At 37.8% G+C, this 19,871-nt stretch overlaps 1 protein-coding gene across 2 annotated transcripts in view; it reads left to right on the top strand.

Annotated features, from left to right (window-relative positions):
- Positions 1–816: 816 nt before the first annotated feature.
- The window catches only part of HUB1 (histone mono-ubiquitination 1), a 30,117-nt gene continuing 11,062 nt past the window's right edge, over positions 817–19,871 (top strand). The window contains exons 1-11 of one of the 2 annotated variants that reach the window (XM_010266084.3): positions 817–1,347; positions 7,778–7,939; positions 8,034–8,118; positions 8,577–8,801; positions 8,893–9,054; positions 10,008–10,201; positions 10,283–10,366; positions 10,852–10,974; positions 11,078–11,264; positions 11,364–11,524; positions 11,604–11,675. In XM_010266084.3, coding sequence (XP_010264386.1) covers positions 1,234–1,347; positions 7,778–7,939; positions 8,034–8,118; positions 8,577–8,801; positions 8,893–9,054; positions 10,008–10,201; positions 10,283–10,366; positions 10,852–10,974; positions 11,078–11,264; positions 11,364–11,524; positions 11,604–11,675 — 1,569 coding nt within the window. In that variant the 5' untranslated portion in view covers positions 817–1,233. The remainder of the gene's footprint in view (positions 1,348–7,777; positions 7,940–8,033; positions 8,119–8,576; positions 8,802–8,892; positions 9,055–10,007; positions 10,202–10,282; positions 10,367–10,851; positions 10,975–11,077; positions 11,265–11,363; positions 11,525–11,603; positions 11,676–19,871) is intronic. The other variant, XM_010266085.3, reaches the window with a different exon arrangement.

A 19,871-nucleotide genomic window follows, 5' to 3' on the forward strand; every position in this document is an offset into this window, starting at 1 on the left:
GAAAAGACTAGAGGAATCACTCGCCACTGTTGGTTCATTGGAGGAGTCACTTGTCGTTGCTGGTTAGTCAGAGAAACACAAGCATGTCTTTAGTTAAAGAGTGTTTTGGACTTTCGATTAGGTCTGAAATGCATTCAATGCCAAGCCTGAGTCTTATTATTTCAGATATGAAAATAATTTTCAAACCCAAATTTAAATACACTTTAAAACACATCTGACATCTTAAAAGCAACATATTAATACTTTAGAGATCTAAAAAGTATTATTAAACTCAACCTTAAAATAGTGATTTGGGAGTAAATCCCAACTCAAATAACTGGGATATAATTCATGGGAATTGGGATTACCCGCTAATAAAATGCATTCCAAAAACCTAGTAGCATGATCTAACACTTTACATGGACCTACCATGTATGAAATGTGGGGCGTCAGATCATGATGGAATTGTGCTGGTGTTGTAACGTTATTTTGTTGGAGGTGATCCGAACTCCACCCGTGAACGCAGCTAATTCACGGCCATGGAATATTGTTTCCGGTATATTTATGTTGACGCCCACTTGCTTATACCCACACACCATTTCCCGCTATTTACCAATTTTGGATAAAAACTCTATAAGATGGATATGGTCGAACAACGGAGACGTTACATTTATGGAAAAATGGAACGTAGTAAAACACTAAAAGCCCGTTTGGGATTTGTTAATGACCAATACGCCCTCATTGTTTTTGTGGGGTTTTGAACGCATATGCCCTCACAGTTTCACAAATTCCCCAGACCTACTTATGTATAAATACCATTTTCAACTTATGTATAAAGACTATTTTCATTTTATTTTTTCTCTCTCATCTTCGGCGCTGTTGAAAAAGGCTGCATGCGTAGAGAGAGAGAGAGAGGCGTTTCTCTAACTTACAACTCAACTACGCGAAGACAAGAACTTCTTCTACTTTCTTCTGCAACTTTACTTGGCTATTATCCGAATTAGGGTTTCTGATTGAACAAAAAAGCTTGTATTTTTTATTTGGAATCTTCCCAACTCCTTTGCCCTAGCTTCCTCACTTTTGATCTCGAAGTTCCATGAATTAGGGTTTCAGGGAACTTAATCGCCTTAGAAGAAAAGATCCATCTCATACTTTGAACGTTTTGTCTTAAATTTCTAGTTTTCTATCGTCTTTAACGAGCGTTTGTGTGCCCTAATGTGAGGGAAGGAGTTGTACTAGGGTTTCTCCGTTTCTATGGGGAGCACCGGTGAACCAGACCGGAAGCGGCGTCACTTCGGCTCAACTATATCCCCCACAGCTGCTGCCGCCAAGAAGCAGCCCTTTTTACCGTTCTCGGAAGATAAAAAGGTATACAAATTTTCTTCTGTCTGTATATAGTTCTGCAGATTGTATATTGTGTTCAGAGTATTGGAGACCTGTTTGTGGTTCACTTTTTAAGGTCTAATCATATTGGAGTCGTCGTTACTTTTGCTGCTCTTACTTTATTAACCAATTTGCCAGTTCCTTGCATTATATGCTTATTACCATGTACGCTTAATTTCTGTAACTGTCAATTTTTTTTTTTGTCGATTTATACCTTGTTTCTTTATCGCGTTTCAATGATGGTTCAATTGGTTGAGGGTTAGTAACCTATTTAGTGCTTCGATATTATTTATAATTTCCAATTCGAGGATTTGATGTTTCCCCGCTCATCTTGTGTTTACCACGTTTTAGAGGAAGATTTCTGGGTATTCTTGTGAGGGTTATGCATGTAATAAATATGTTTTTTAAGGTATTAGCATTGTTATTGACATTAGTTTTACGATAATAGTGAATCCCCCCCTATAGATAGAGTGGTGGTCAGATAATAACTCTTTCATTTGATAACCTTAACGTGTTAGTAGCATTGGCTGTAGTTTGTTGTATGAATCAAATGACTTATGGCACTTTAATACATCATTACTACTTAATCACAGCATTCCTATCAAATCTTAACTCTTCTTGATACTGGTATTGATTAATTATTGAATTATTATTACTTTGATGGTTTTAAAGGACATAGTTTCTATTAGTTTTTGTTTGTTTTTTTCCCGTGGAATGTGGATTTCTAAAATTAAATAATCTTGGATCCAAGATTGCTTCCAAGATGTCATGTATACATAATTTGTTGATTGTAGATGGATGGTTCTGAATATTAAATGGTTTGCATAAAATCTCAATTGTTTTAAAATTACATATGGTTAGCACAAGGAAATGTCAATGATTATGAACATTTTATTTATTTGAACAAATGTTTTATTAATAATAGATAAGGGATTGTTTGGAAGATCTCTCTGGGATCATATTTGAAATATATCTTTCCCCACTTGCAGATTTTAATTAAATCACATATCTTACACAAATGTCCTCATGCATTACCCAAAGTACTAAAATATCCTTATTTTATCCTGATGATGGTTTGACATTCCCATGTGATCTGACACATGGGCCTTGTTCTGAAGGCATCTAAGGTGGCAGTAATGCCTGGTTGGTTCCTTGTTTCCGAAGAATGAATACATGGAATTGTCATATTGCAAAACTCACCTAGGTTTAACTAAATGCATATAACTTTAGGGTCCATTGCTTTATGTGTTGGATTTTCATCTTAAATGCTGGTTCTGAATTGTGATGTTGAGAGGTTGGAGGGAAAGATCAGGGAAAGTTTGCCTTTTCAAATGGAACAGGTGGAGTTTGGCTGTGTTTGGCATGCTTTCAGAGAATTTGTTATGATGAATTTTGTGATTCTAAGAATCAGTTTTAAGTTTGGATGCACGAAAATTACTATAACTAAATCCTTTCCTCTTCTTAAAACTCATTTTAAGTTTGTAGTTAAAAAATTAGCTTAAAAAAAGAATAATTTTTGGCTCAAAACTCATTCTCCGAAGAGTGCTTTTTTTTGGAGCAGAACTTTAATCAAATACAACCTTTATTGAGCATGCATCACACACTAGTGATTGCCTGAGCAGCTCACTCTGTTGAGCATGCATTACCTTTGGTGGCCACTATCAGTTCAAATAGTATAAGCCTATGATTGTAACTAAAATCAATCAGAAAAATTTTAAAGCCCTTTATAGAATCCTTTTGCAGCTAAAATTGATTTGTTTGGTTTGTAATTTGGACTTCCGTTAATAGGTTTCTAGTAAACTAAACATGTTATTTCATAGAAGCTAAATACATTATTTTTGAGTATCATTGTAGTCCAGAGTTACTGATTAAAAAAAAACTGATAAAAAAATTGTAGTGCAGAGTTGCTATGTGTGGTGGGTCATGAATTCATAGTAAATTCATGATACATTTATGGCTCATAGCCACACTTTTATACACTTAATTAGAACAGAAGCTTTATTCTATTACAGATTGTTCAAACTCTTAAGCTCTTCATTCAGAAGAAAAGGACTAAGTTTCAAATGACCGAAAGCTGACTTTCATTCTGATATTTAAATAAAGTCATTTCTAACTTTATTTAAGTATATTCTCTTTTAGTATTTAATTTCTTTCTTGCTTGATCTATTCTTAAACTTCTATTGATTGAACTATTTTTATTTTTGCAACAGTTTTGTTTTTACTGAACATGTAATAGGCATGCTCAATGAGTTCTAGTACTAGGTCAGAAAATTAGTAATAACTTGTATTTATAAACTCCTGGTCCTGGTATTACTTTATTCACATTCAGATTTCATATTGTAGTAAGTTGAAATAGCACTTTCCCACATTTGGAAGTATTTTGTGGTTATGCTTACTTGGTGTTTAGTAACTTTTAGTGCTTCCTTTGATGAAATTATGTTTTTCACTACAATGTTAAAGCAATTAAATCTCTGCATGGGAGGGACTACTGTTGGATGCTGATATGTACCAGAGAAATTTGGGCCTTTTTTCTTTTTGGCAGATGAGTTCAGATGTTGGTCCATGGTGGGGCTAAAGGCCCTTCAATAGATAGCACAGTTCTCTCTCTCTCTCTCTCTCTCTCTCTGGTAACTAGATAAGCATAACTAAGATCAATTTTCCTGAGTTGGAAAAAAGATGGAATTATTGTAAGATTTGGAAAGGAGGAGTTTAGTGATTTAATGACTGATTAGGGGATGGCATGTTCTGGCATCATCTATGACTAGAAGATTTATACTTTCCTATCTTGTTTTTCTCCCTTTCTAAATATCATATAATTCAACTTTGATGGCTGCTACATTGGATCCAGGAAGATTGGGGATATGGGGGGCTTTCAGAGATCATGCTGGAGTAGTTTTGGTGGTGTTCAGGAGAATCAGGACTAATTGGAGATGGATATTCAATTTGGCTTGAGCTTCTTCAAGGGTTGTTTGTTAGTCTCGGTGTTTTCAAAGCACAAGGGCCAATTTGCGCCTGAGGCACAAGGCGAGACGTGCGCCTTTTTGAAGCAAGGCGCAAAATTACAAAGAAGTGCTAAAAAATTGCCAAAATTTAAAAAAATGTAAAAAATTTAAAAATATTAAACATAATGTTAATAAAAAAATATAAACTTAAAATTTAAAATAAATGTTATAAAAAACCTATTATCTAAAATTAAAATACATAAACATAACATGTAAAGCGTATTCAAATGAAAATTTAAAAGTAAAAGCAAACATTAAAAGCATTCTCAAGTGTGTAAAACCCACAATATCTTTTTTTCCTCAATTGCATTATTTCAAGTAGCTAATGTGATGTAAAACATATTGCATTCTTGATTCTATGAGTTGCCTTTGTACCACACCCCTTGAGGCAAGCCCAAACAAGTCCATGTTAGGGTCTTAAATTCTTATTTCTCACATAAACATAATGATTTTATAACTTTAGTTGTCTTTTAAGAAGATATTTTTGTGAGAAATAAGAATTTAAGACCCTAACATGGACTTGTTTGGGCTTTTCTCAAGGGGCGTGGGCGGGGGTCTGGAGGCGGAGCCCTCGGCCTAGCCGTTAGGCTAAAAAAAGCAAAAATGCAAAATTTTAAAAAGGCGCATGCCTGGGCTAAGGCGCACGGCGCATTAGGCGCACCAGGCGTGCGCCTAGGAGACCTGGGCAAGGTGCATACCCTAAAATGCGCCTTGCCTGTGTGCCTAGTCGCACCCTTTAAATCACTGGTCAGTTTTTATCTAAGGCACTATATTTTAGGAATGGAAGGAGATCCTCTAGTACTAATTGGATGGATTCAAGGTGGACGTAAAAGGTCTTGGTTGTATTATCACTTAATTAGGGAGGCAGAGTCTTCCATGATAAACATCTTTTTCAGATTAGTTAGAAGAATGACAAGTGACCTAGCAGATTCCTTGTTAATGGCAAGGAATCTGAACAAGAACCAAAGAACCAACGAGGAGTGGGGATATTAGGCCTCTTAAACAAGTAAATGTGGCCCTCCTATCTAAATGGCTTTGGAGATTTGCTATGGAAAGAAATGAATTTGTGGAGGAACCTAATCAAGAACAAGTAGGATGATCTAGGTTTTGGGTGGGAATCAGGACACCCTGTTGATCCTCTTGGCACAAGCTTGCAGAACAGTGACTCTTTCTTTGGTCTTTGCTCCTTCAGTGTAGGTTCTGGTGAAAAATTATTGTTCTGGACGGAAAAATGGTGTGGTGACAGACCCTTGTGCATGCCTTTACCGGTGGTTTATGAGTTGGCCCAGGATAAAGAGGCTCAAATCTTTGACTGTTATGAGGAGATTGCAAATCAAATAGTCTGGATCCCAAGGTTAAGGAGAAATGTAAATGACTGGGACATCAAATCTCTTGCAGCTTTGTTGCATTCCATGGAACAGGTTAAGCCTCAACCGAGGTTAGAAGACAGCTTTGTTGCATTCTAATGAGGATGGATGTTGATCCAAATCCTTGGATCTGGATTTGGAAGCTGAGGGTTCCCTTGAAGGTGATTTTCTTCATTTGGACAATCATCAAAGGCAGAATTCCCACTGTTGATGTCCTAAGAAGGAATGGCAAGATCATTGTTAAGAGTTGCTGTCTTTGAGGTTTGGCTGGAGAGACTACCCAACATCTTCTGGTGGGCTGTGACTTGTCTCAGGTCCTCTGGGCTCACTCTCTGAAGCTCTTTGGGGTGAACTGAGTGAACCTTCCAAATTTTGAAATCCTGTTCTCTACTTGGAGATCACAAGCTTTCAGAAAAAGGGGAAAAGCTCTATTGAAGATGGGTTCCTTTGCACTATATTGGTGCCTTTGGAGGGAAAGGAATAACAGAGCCTTTAAAGATAAATCTTTATCCTTGGAGAAGTTATGCGGAAAATTTGAAAGAACCATTCTGAAATGGGTGTCCATCTCTAGGCTGTTTTGGGGGTTGAACTGTTGAAGTATAATCACTTTATTGATCTTGGGATTGTATCTTATGGGGTGGCAGCTTGGTGTTGTAATGCTTGTTGCTATTTTTAGTGGTTTTCTTGGTTTTCTAATTGCTAATTTGTATCCTAGTTTGGGGCTGTAGAGGGAATCTCTCCCTCTACAGCCTCTTCTTATTATTTTTTTTTTGAGAAAAGGTTAACCTCTAACCTCTACAGCCTCTTCTTCCATCTTTTGAAATCTAATGAAATCACCAAAATAGATTCCTTGTTAATAGCATGGGTTAGTTTGGATGTTTTCTATTGGCACTGTGCCGTTCCTGGTGGGCTAGTGGGACTTGGGGCTTCTTTAAGATTACAGGTGGCTGGTACTGTGGTTTCAGTTTTCCTCCTTTGGTGTAGTTTATTATTCATTTCTATCTTGTAATCTATATTTTCAACTATAACACTTTGATCAGTTACTTGTTAGAAAAGTAATATTTACTATATTGCTCATTCTCTTTTATACTCATGGTTTTCTTGATGAGTCTATACTTAAAATCCTGATTACAGAACATTGCTATTAAGGTAGTTTTATTTAATTTGATCATTCAGACTCCTGTACTATGATATGAGGTTATACATACTCTGATTTTGTTGTTTCTTCACCATGTATCATGTGGTACTTAGTTCCACGATGACCATCCTCTTTGGGATTTTTTCTTTCCTATAATGTTCATCCATATCTAGGCAAAGGATTTTCTCATTTTCCCATGTAACCTCTTTCCATTGATTTTCTTTGTTGTATTTTCTAATTTCTACATTTCCAGGGATTTTCTTCCCTACACTTAGCTTCAATGAATTTTTTCCTTTTCCTTTTTATGAATAACTTAACTTTTATTAGAAGAACGAGTCAATAGAGTATGAACATGAATGGGGACACTTCAATTTAGGCTGGCATAGCCACCTACCCACCCTGTTGATTGCTTTTTACCCCCTATCCCAACCCCAAACTCATTACATAGCCCCAAGAACACCTCATCTCTATTTACACTCTGTCTTGCCAAAGCATTAGCCATGCATTGGCTGATATGTGTACCCATAAACATTCTATAATTGTATCCCTCCCCAGGTCTTATATTCTGTCGTCATGTTCTGGTGCTGCCGAGAGATCTGATTTCTGTTGTTCATCTAGCCCACAACTACTCTTAAGTCACCCTCCACTCTGTTTTTTCAGAACTCCAATGGGAGGTATTGGAAAACAAGATTGAATAAATGAGGCAGCAAAGCATTAAAAACTCTCCTAAAAAATGATTTGTTTTTTCAAAGGGATTCCTAATACGAGACTGAGACAGATGGTATGCATTCTTGTGTGGGTGATTTAGATGGTTGTTGTTAAGAGAAGTAATACCTTTTCCTCTATTGAATTATTTGTTTTGAATGTAAGTTTACTTATTATGGGTTGGTCATTTTCCTATGTTGCAGCTTGACACTGCTGTGCTGCAATATCAAAATCAAAAGCTTGTGCAGCAGTTGGAAGCTCAGAAGGTCGAGTATTTTGTTCTTGAGGATAAATTCTATCAGCTGAAGGAGAAACAACAGGCTTATGATGACACAATAAGTGTGGTAAACAGGTCTTGGAAACAGGTACTTGCATTTTTTGGTTCTTCTCTCTAACTATGACCGGTCAATTTGTTCATATTTTGTTGATGTCAAGATGAGGACACTCTTTTCTCAACAGCTGGTTGATGACTTGGAATCATGTTCTGTTCGTACGAGTTCTGTGGGCAGCGGAAAGGATTCCAAGAATTTATCGGTTCCTGATGGTGAGAAATGTAAAGATTATTTGAATTTTCTTATAGTTAAAGGAAAATTTTATTAAATAAAGAAGAGAATATAGAAGAGAAGAGAAGAGAGTATTGAATATATTTCTCCTCACCGGTGCTATTATTAGCTGATGCTGCATGATCAAAAAGTCTGAAAAAGCTCTTCTTTGCATTTTTTCTCTTTTTTTGCCAATGTATTTTAGATATTCCTATGCTTCTCTTTTATGGGCTTGTTATAAATTCTAATATTACAATCCTGCTTGATACGCTGATGTTACTTCCACATTTTTTTCTGTTCTTATTGGGTAGTTTGTTATTTACTTGGATTGTGTATGTAATAAGTTTTTGCATAATATCTTTCCTTTTTGGATAGATTCCAATGTTGCTGTATTGTATGAAAATATATGGTTTTAAGTGATTGTAACTTTCTTTTTTTGGGTCTTTAACCATGTTGACAGACAAGCCACCATTGCCTGTCGAGGATTCTTTTCTGGCCAGGCTCTTGGAGACGGGGGCAACTGAAAGTTGCTCTGTGAATGGCCCTCTTAATCAATTGGAAGAAGAAAAACAAACAGCCTGCACAATGACCAAAAACATTTTGCAAAATATAGTATCTTCCATTGATGACCTGTGGTATTCTAAGGATCAACTGTCTCTTGGACTCCTGGAAAATTTTCAAGATGGTAAGATGTTTCTGGGTGAAAGAAATTTGTTTAGAGTTCCCTTTTAGATTGTTTGTTAATTTTTTTGTGTATTCTATTGTGCTCTCTCTAGATCCCTGCAGACAAAAAACATCCAATGATTCATCAATGGATGTTAAAAGATTAAGGATGGAACTGGATGACCTTCATTTAAAACATAAAATATTGGCAAGTGAGGTGCAGAATCATCGAGATGCTAATGCAAAGAACAAAGCTGAACTGAAACGTTTAGTAGGTAATGTGCTTCTCAACCATAACAGGATATACAAGTTGCACACCGGAAATTTGAAATTTGTATCTTCATGTTGATAGTTCATAGTTCTGTATCAATTGCTTTAAGTTCAATGACTTGATTGCTATTTTCAGTTTGTCATGAACTGGAATACCTTTCCCATGCCAAAGCAGTGTTTTTTTTTTAATATTAATAAATTTGGTTGCCGATTTGCTTGCTGGAGGGAGTGTTAGAGGCAGTCTCTATATCATAGTTCATATTTCAGGCCTGGGGCCATGATGTGTTTTGTGTTCGGCTTTGCTTTATCTCCTTTCATTGGGACTATATTTTCTTGTTTGAGTCGTTTTTTTTGTGGGTCTGTATCCTGTTTTTCTGTTTGGAATATGCTTGGGTGATGATTAACTTTAGTGTTCCTGAATCTCTTGTGGGAATATAAGTTTGAGTGGCCCCAAATGCTTCTTATAATCCTTTTATTTTCTACTTTATACTTGCACTTTAACATTTCAAAATCATACATTGTTGATAAGAAAAAAGCAATCTTGCCTGTAATTGTAATAAATTTGTAATTATATTAAAATGAATTTGTCTTTTGTTTATTCCTCCATGGTGATCCCTTATGTTGTGTTTGGTTTAATAGAAAATAAGAGAAACAGAAAGGGGAGAGTTCTCAAGGATTTTTGTAAAATTCCTTGAGAAATTTTCCTCAACTTCTTTTCCCCTCTTACTTTTGGTCAAATCAAACACAGCATTAGGGAAATGGCCTTAGCATATTGAGTTTCTGGTATGGGCATGTTTTATTTTCTTTTCATTTTTCCTGGAGTTAAAGAACTTGGAAACATGTTCCATTTGACCTGGATTTGTGCCAACCAAGGTTGAGTTGTATTGTTAAATTTGAGCATGACCTGAGCAGCATTGGATATTGAAACTTGATGATTACCTCTGATGGTGTTTTTCAGAGGAACTGAAGAGTACTGTTTCTGAGTTGGAAGAAAGCAATGGTAATTTGGCAGCTCTCAAAGCACAGAGAGATGCAGGACAAAGTGCTTTTTTTCCTATTTTAAACTTGGGAACTAAACATATTGCTGGAGATAAGTCCAGGGATAAGCAAAAAGGTTTGCAAGATATGGAATCAATACTCAAGGAGTTATCGGTAATTTGCCAAGATCTTTTGTTTATGGGTAGACTTCCTCTTGAACAGATACTAATATGCATGATTTTGAACCCTAAACAGGAGTTAGCCTCATGTCGATTGGCAGAACTCAAGAGCCTTCACGAAGAAAGGCTACACATTTTGAAGCAGTTATCTAATTTGCAGGTTTTTTTTCCCTTTTTATAAATGTTCCTAGTTTTCTATTCTTCAATGTTCATGTACTTCCATGTTTACTTCCCAATAATAATGGGCCCATTTGGCAAGTCTTTTTGAGAAGATCTTCTCGTAGCTCTGACAGTCATTAGATGCATTGAGCTTTTGACATAAGATCTGGGCAGCCCGAAGACCGTTTGGCAGATGCGCATCGTTTTGGGTCTTTCCGTGCGAGATTAAAACGTTAAAGACGCGAGAAGCTTCATTTGGAGCTTTCCCGAAATCAGCCCAAAATGGGCTTCACGCGTCTTTTCGGCGCTGTCTTTTGGCGGCTAGATCTTCCGCGTGCCAAACGGGAATAGACCGATTTTCGGTCTTCCCGGCTTGTAAACAGCCGTAAGACCATGCAAAAAGACGCGCCAAACGGTGCCAATGTCTACATTATAGTGGCACTAGTTGTTCCCTTCAGTGTAGTTTAATACGATGATTTTAATCAGCAGACCAATTTGAAGGATGTGAAAGGAATTTTTTCATCAAAAGCATACCTTTTGGTAAGCGATCAGCTTGACAAATCAAAAGCAGAAGTAGTCCAGTATCAAGCCTTATTCGAGAAACTACAGGTGGTAACTGGTCGGTAGTTTTGTTTATGGAAGTTTTAATCATTTATTTGGAGGCATCCTAATTTGGTATTGCTGACTGTTTACTTCAAATATAAAATTATAGGTTGAGAAAGATAACTTTACCTGGTGGGAAAAAGATGCCAACATGAAAGTTGATTTAGCGGTTGTTTTTCGAAGAGCTTCTGCAGTTGCTGACTCTAGAATGGCTGATTTAGAAAAAGAGATACAGAAACGAATTGATGAAAGAAATTTCGTCGAGTCTAGGCTGGAAGAAGTTTCAAGAGAACCAGGTAGATATTCAGAGGTTACTTTTAAACGATGAATTCTTGACATTCTTTCTAGTTTTTCATTTTACCATGTTGCAATCTTATTTGACTTGCGCATTCTAGGAAGGAAAGAAGTTATTGCAGAATTCAAGGCCTTTGTTTCTTCATTCCCCAAGGAGATGGGCATTATGCAAAGCCAGTTAAATGAATACAAAGAAGCTACTTGTGATGTTCATTCCTTGAGAGCTGAAGTTCAGTCTTTGTCCATCATTCTCAATAGGAAGGTTGGTATTCTTAATTTTTTGTGCATCCTTGTAAGTGTACGGTTTGAACACTAAAAATGTATTTTTTTTTTTTAAACAGGCAAATGAATTACAAACTGTTTCTGCTAGATTGGCTGATAATAGTGCTGAAATACAGAAATTGAAGGATGTGGTATGATCTCTTTCTGTGGATCCTTATCCCCCTAGCTTGTTTTTGGATGAACACTCATTTTCTTAACTTTGTGGCACCAAATACCAGAAAGTAGACCCCTACCTTGTTTTTGGATGAGCACTAACTTTCTTTACTTTGTGGCACCAAATACAGAAAGTTGAATGGTGGGTGTGCTTTGAACTTGACGAATAATGCTTGCCTTTGTAACCATAGCCCATCTTTTGTTGAATGCAATATGCATCCAGAATTTCTTTCTTAGTGCCATGCCTAGAAGACTTTGTTGTTGTAGACTTGTAGTCTATGCCATTTTGAATGGCTTCACAATACATTGTAATGTTTTTACTATTCATGTCAGACATTTTGACTGAGACTTGATTCATTTTATTTAAGTTCGAGGTTACACACTCTAATTACCTATCAAAAAAAGTTACATACTGAAAGGCATGGGGAATGAATGAAGACTTAACATATTGCCAATAACTAAGAATATATTCTTGGTAAAGCAAATGGATGTAGTTTTCTGGATAGGTGGGAATTTTCTAGGCAAAACTTGATCTTGTAGTTAAGGTGTCTAGTTAATGACTAGGTGGTTTGGAATGGCACGCCAAATTGATGCTTAGCTGACAATAATGAACAGATAAATACATACATATCTTATGATGTATGTAAGTTTCCATACATGGTATGCATTACTTTTTGATAAATAACAGCATGAATTTCATTTGTAAAAGAGCCTTGCTACCCGAAAACCAGATAGCGGGAAAGAAATATAAAGCTGTAGTTATGCATCAGCAACACTGAAAAACAACTACAAAAAAATACAAATTTACTCTGGTCCTGGTGGTAAACCCCACTCCAAGCACTCATTTACAGTACCATTCATACACATTATGTTTAATATAGCAGATTAGTTAATGCTATATGGATAGAAAATGTTGGCAAAGATGATAAGTTGAACTTTCAAACTCCTAAATAAGGTATCTTGATTACCACTAAAACAACTCCCATCTTCAATCCAAAACAGCACCTCTTCTTCTACTGTTCTACATTAACTCTTCTATTTATAACCAGCCAAATCAGTCTTAGCTTTCAACTTCAAGGTTCAATGTATCGATATACCTCTGTGTATCAGCAGAAGTGCATCAGATTTTGTGCTTCTTATGTTTTTTTTTTCAAAATTTGGTTTATATATTTACATATATTTTTCATTAAAAAAGGGGTTCCCAAAAACACTTGTAAACAGGTGTTTTGGGGACCAAAAGATATGAACGATGCTCCCAATAATTTGAGCCTTGTTAGCTTTTCCTGAAGTAGAAGAATAAAAGGGAAATAAATATTCCATCCTAATAACTGCCCATTCCACAAGGAAGTTGTTCTTAATATCTCCAAAATGTGGTTAAGGTTGCTAGGTAATTCATGTGCGTTTTGCACTGGCAAAGTGAGCCAATGCTCTATGCATCACTAAAATAGGTATGCATGTTAGGCCTCGTTTGTTTACTGGTAAATGGGGGGGGGTTGGCCAATGGGTATTTTTTTTCCCATCGACCAACTTTACAATGTTCTTTTTGCATTTAGTAATTGGCCCCATGGTAAAATCAGCTCCATTTCCCCGGGTAAAACTTACCCATCTCCTAGAGTCCCAGGTTGGTAAGTAACTTTCCCACCTGCGGGGAAATTTTGTAAAGCATAACGGGACAACTTTGCCCATTTTAATATTAGCTTTTTATGGGTAAAAATGTTATTCTGTTACTTACCTGGGAATCAAAAGAACATGGGTAAGTGAATTTACCCAGGTAAATGTTACCCAGGAAACATTTACTTAGGTAAGTTACAAAGTTGTAAACGAACGGGGCCTCAATGCATGTGTGCTTATATGCATGCATGTTCAAGCAACTAAGGTTAATGAATAAAACAATATGCTGCGAAGCTGTCTAATTTCAATGTTTTTTTTTGATGAATAATAATAAGTTTATTGATTCAGAAGCAACTTTAGAGTGAGTTCATACATCATCCCAACGAGAGGCACGAGCTGCAGCCCCTCCTTGAGTTTTACAAGTAAACTAGGAAAGAAAAACAATAATCACAACTGAGCCCAAAATAATTCTTCCCTATTTACCCCTTGCTTAGCTAACACATCTGACAAAGTATTTGCTGATCTCCCCACCCACTGTACAGTGACCAACATATTCCTTGTCAACCAACTAAATTTCTTCATTTCATTCTTGTATTGCCACATAGCCTCTTCAGAATTTTTTAACCAACCCACCACCACTTTGGAATCCCCCTCGATTATTAGGTGTTGTACCCCCAGCTGGTTTGCAAATTGCACCCCTTGTACAGCAGGTAAGAGTTTTGCCCTGATGGAGTTCCCAATTCCCAAGGGACCTAGGTAGAGCAACAGAATCTCTCCCTTCTCATTTCTCAAAGCACCCCCCACTCCGGATAATCCTGGATTACCCATGTTGCTTCCATCAAAGTTCAACTTTATTGAGCCTTCGGGTGGAGGAGACCATCTTGTAATTGATTTGTCCTTTAAAGATGAGCACCTTGCTACTGCTGACCAATTTCTCCAAAGGTCATTAAAGGAGAATTGATGGAAGATTTCCAAGGTCTTCAGCCAATGTATTGCCTTGTTTAACACACAGTCTTTCAAATCTTGGCTGTTCCTTTCCTTGTCTTGAAAAATTCTGAGATTCCTTTCTTCCCAAAGAGTCTAAGTCAAAGCAGCATGAGCACATCTCCACATAATTCTTCCTATTTTTGTAGGCCAATAAAAGGTAGAATGGTTGAAGAGCATGTGAACTTCTGCTGGTAGATTCCATCTACCCCCAAACAACGAAAGTAGCCAAGCCCAAAGGTTTGCAGAAAGGGGACAAGATACTAGTAGATGGTAACAATCCTCACCGTGAGCTCTATAGAGGATACACCAATTAGGAGAAATACAGAGAAAATGTCTTCTCTTTTGTAGGTTGTCTAAAGTGTTTACTTTCCCATGGAATACTTCCCAATAAAAAGCCACAACTTTTGGGGGGACTGGCCTGCACCAAATTTCTTTAGACGGAAATGGTTGGTGAGAAGAAAGTTGAGAGATGGACTTGAAGAAAGAAGCACAAGAGAAGGTTCCAATGGGTCTAGGAGTCCAAACTCTCTTATTTGGCTTGGAGGGATCCAAACAAACCTGATTAAGACAACCAAGCAAAAAAGAGACTCAATTTCAGCATCCCTAAGTCCTCTACGAAACCCAAAATCCCAAGTAGGATGTAAGGGTGTTCCCAAAGGTGAAACAAATTTTGAGACCACCTTGTTTTTGTACAAAGAAATAGAAAAAAGCGAAGGGAACAAGTCCTTTAACGGTGAATCTTCTACCCAAATATCCTCCCAAAAAAGAACAGAGTTGCCAGAACAAACTTCATACCTGATAAAATTGAGGAAGGGTGTTGTGAATAGCCTTCCATGGTGCTGCTAGGTTAGCTTGCCTCAATACACCAGCATCCCATCCGTTCTCTGACCTCCCATGAATGCTTCCCACCACCTCATGCCACAATCTCTCTCTTTCCAAAGGCCATCTCCACAACCATTTCCCTAACAGAGCTTGATTCTTTCTAATTACCCTCCCAATTTCCAAGCCCCCCTAGTTTTGCACACAATTTCCCAATTAACCAAGTGATCCTTTTTTTCTTGTCCCGGCTCCCATAAGAAGTCTCTCATCAACTTCTCTAGTTTCTTGGCTTCCCTAACTGGTATCCTAAAGACAGACAAAAAATAGGTAGGTAAGTTAGCCAAGGTAGCTCTTATTAGGGTAATTCTCCCTCCTAAAGAGATATAGTTCCTCTTCCATGAGGCTAATCTCTTCTCAAACTTTTCTATCACTGGGGCCCAAAATCTACTCTCCCTAGGATTTGCCCCTAAAGGAAGCCCTAAATATGACATAGGCCAAGCAGAGGTGGAACACTCAAGACACTCCACAATAGCCTCGACCTCCCCTACCTCCAAATTTATACCCGCTATGCAGCTCTTTTCCAGATTTATTCTCAAATTAAAGACACTTTCAAATCCTTTTATTATCTCCTTTAGGTTTGCTACCTTTTCACTAATACCTCCTTCACAAAAAATCATTAGGTCATCTGCAAACTGAAGGTGGGTGACAGGGACTTGGTGTCTCCCTATTCTCCAACCCCTAATGGCATCTTCGTTGTCAGCCTTAGTAATGATCCTACTAATCACATCAGCTACTAAGGTAAAAAGGAAGGGTGAAAGTGGATCCCCTTGCCTGACACCCTTGCAAGATGGAAAAAAGTCTCTCACCGTACCATTTACCAGAATAGAGTAGTGACAAGTACTGATACACCCAAAGATCCAACTACACCACTTGTCCCTAAGTCCACAGTTTTGCATAACCTCCGATAGAAACTTCCAGTCCACCAAATCGTAGGCCTTTTCAAGATCCAATTTACAAATGAATCCTCTCTTACTAGACCTTTTCATTTCCTCCACACACTCATTCGCAATTAAGATCTAATCTGTTATTTGTCGCCCTTGAATGAAAGCCCCCTGGGTTTCACTAATGATGGTAGGGAGGACTGTTTTGATTCTCAATGAGAGCACTTTAGCCAGAATTTTATAGATGCTTGTCACCAGACTAATAGGCCTATAATCTTTTGGGTGGTTGGCATCATTCTTCTTAGGTATCAAGGCCAAAAAGGTGGCATTAATTCCAGGGCTTATAGTGTGATTGTCTGCAAATTCCTTAAAGACTTCAGCTAGATCCTCTTTCAACACCTCCCAACAGTCTTGATAAAAACCCATTGTAAAGCCATCTGGACCCGGAGCCTTGGATCTATCCATTATAAAGACAACTTTCTTAATCTCTTCTTCCTCAAAATCCCTTTCTAGCCACGTTGCCACTCCTTCATCAATTCTTGGCCAATCCACCCTTTCCATGACTGTCCTCTCTCTCAAAGGCCTTCTATAAATCAATTTGAAGTGGTCCACAAATTTTCTAGCTATGTCATCCTGGTTGGTAAACACCTCCTCTCCTATCTCTAGTTTGGTCACAAAATTCTTTCTTCGTCTCCCATTTGCCAAATCATGGAAGAATCTAGTGTTCCCATCGCCTTCCTTAATCCACTTGTGTCTAGATTTTTGTCTCCAACTGATTTTTTCCCTCAATAACACCTCTTCCAAATCCTTTTTTAATTGTCTCCTTAACACTCTGTCCTCCTCGGCTAGCCCATTGTGAGATTCCTTTACATTCAAGTTCTCTATTCGAGAGATTAGGCCCAACTTTTGCTCCTCAATTCTACCAAACTGATCTCTATTCCACTCTTTTATTTTGGCTCTCAACCCTTTTAATTTCTTGTGGAACTTGATCCCCTTCCATCTTACCTCCCTCTCCTCCTCACCCCACCACTCCTTCACTTTTTTCACAAAATCTGGATGGGTAAGCGACATATTTTCAAATCTAAAAGGTTTGGGTCCTATAGGAAAAGACTCAGTACCTATTTGGATAGGACAGTGATCGGAGGTGACCCTGGGTAACGCCCTAGCAACCAAGTTTTCCAAACTATTCTCCTAGGCAAGGTTAAATAGGAATCTATCCAACTTCGAGCACAAAGGGGTTTCCTGAAGGTTGGACCAAGTGTAACTGGCTTGCAGCAGAGGTATTTCTTTCAGATCACAATCCTCAATAAAACCATTAAATTTCCTCATGCTTGTTGAGATTACCTGTTGGGATTACTGGTTTCATCAGAGAATCTAATGACGTTAAAATCCCCGCCCAGGCACCAAGGACCATCCCATAGCCCCTTGATTGCATATAGTTCCTCCCACATCTCATTCCTCTCTCTATAGGAATTAGGGCCATAAACATTGGTTAAAACCCATACACACCCATTCTCTACATTCTTGCACTTAATGGAAACTGAGAGTCTGCCTATCAATTCTTCCACTACTTCCACCACATCCTCCCTCCACAGTGTTACAATCCCCCCCGAGGTTCCCCAAGTCAAACACAACTTCAACATGCAGAATGTTCAAATAATTGTAATAGGTCAAGCAAATAATCTATTACACAAACAATAAACTAAGATTGTCATATCAAAAAAGATTTTCAAGCTGGCTTTAAGGAGCTGATGACTGATGATATTGTTGCTTCAAATATCCATAATAATGCTTAATCATCATGTTATAATGCCATCTTTTGTACTTCTCCAATAGTGCTTTCAGTAATATTTGGTGTCGGTACCCATGGAAATGAAAATATGCTGTGAAAATGTTAGGAAATACGTCAACATGTTAAATTGTGTGCGTGTGTATGTAATGATACAAAGATATATTATGGAATTTCATTTATCTGAACTATTAAACAACATATTAAATCAGTAGATGATGAGATGCCAATCTAGACTTGATTTTCATGAATGGTGGCAAAACTTTTGGAATTCATACATCTTAAAGAGGCTGAAGGAAATGAAGTTGTCTCACTGATAAGTGGTGAGGGGCATCCCAATCTGGTCAGTCAAGCTTTGGGCTTGGGCGACTTAGCTAAAAGCTGGGATTTCCAGATTGACCTGTCCTACCTGTTTCTATGCCATTATCACCTCTTTTAAGATTTTAGTATTTCTAGTATGAGAAGCTTTGGTAGTAGAGCAGGGGTCTGAGCTTCTGATATTACTTGCTACAATTCCCTTTATATTCTTTTTGGAAATAGACAATCTACATATGGTTGCATAAAGTTGAAGGGATGAGAGATCCATCATATGGATGGCCGAACCTTGTAGGAAGGTAGGGCGAAATTTCAAAAATTTCTCTCTCTCCCATGTGAGAATCGTATTCCCTGTTTTAGAAAAACTGCATTTTACAGGGATCAATCTTGAACCAAGAACCGAACTAGATCTGAACCAAAAAGAAAGAGAGGGATATACTTGATACGAAGAAATAGTATATCCCAATGAAGGTGTTCATGCTCAAAGAAAATCTCCAAAGACTACTCCCACTGAAAATGACAGTGTAGGGTGGAGCAGAATCAGCAGTGTTCTTCCCAAGAATCGGACCCTTCACAAGAATTCGATGGAGACAGCGAACACAACTTCAAATCAGTCTTTCTCCAAAGACTGATATCAAGATCTGATCTTGATCACTCTTGGAAAACTGGAGAACGAATTGGTAGTATGGTGGCGGCAGGAGGAGAACACAGGGAGAAGGCGTAATCACATTGTTTCGACTTCTCTCTGTGTTTTGAGATCTTGTATCTCTGAGATTTCTGGGATGGGTTGAATGGTTTGCCGCCTCCTCCTTTTATAGCCTTAAAGAGAGCTCCTAATCTCATTAGGAGTTTCCTAATCCAAATCTGTATTTGGATAAGGAGTTCTCTTTAAGAGATAAGGATAAGCCCTTATCTTATTATTGATAAAAAAAAATAAGCTCTTATCTTATCTGCAGATTAGATTAACTTTCTCCTAATCTCATTAGGAGGTTTCCAGATCTGAATTTAGATCTGGACTCTCTGAGTGGATAGGGTAAGACCTTATCCTATCTGTTGATTTAATCCCAGATCCGCTCCCTTATTTAACTGATCATATCAGCCCAGTTCGAAATGGGCTTTTAGGCCCATGAAGTCTAAGTGCTCGAACTGCTTCCAAACTGCTGCCCAGTTGGGCTTCTTTGTATGGCGTGGGACCCAAACATTGATCTATACATCAACCGTATGGGTTCAGCCTAACCTCTGTTACAAGGTCTGGCGGAATTCACTGAAAAGACAGTGAACCCCCTGAAGCCCATCACATGGACTTCTAATGGGCCCAACACTTACACTAAGTGGTCCCTGGGCCAAGCCACCTTATAAAAACCCAGGGACTGTGGGCAGATGCAAGATTAACCCATCAGGTATTACCCTCAATGGTCTTACACTTAACCTCTTAGCCCATAATGATCATACACTGTCCGACAAGAGAGGACCTCTCCCTCGGCTGCAAGGAACAGTGCTGCACTCTCTACTCACATGGATCCCGGGAATTAAAACCTTTTTGCAAACAATTTGAAACCATATAATATATATATTTATATCCATATATAAAATATATTTTGCAAAACAAATTTCAACGATTGAAATTGGCTGTCGGGAGTATTGATTTCCATCAGAGAGAGTGCATCCTCGATCATTACCTTTGTCCGACAATGGGGCTGATCCTGTCACTA

The sequence above is a fragment of the Nelumbo nucifera genome, chromosome 1 (genome assembly GCF_055504915.1).
Source record: "Nelumbo nucifera cultivar China Antique chromosome 1, China Antique-T2T, whole genome shotgun sequence".
NCBI lineage: Eukaryota > Viridiplantae > Streptophyta > Magnoliopsida > Proteales > Nelumbonaceae > Nelumbo > Nelumbo nucifera.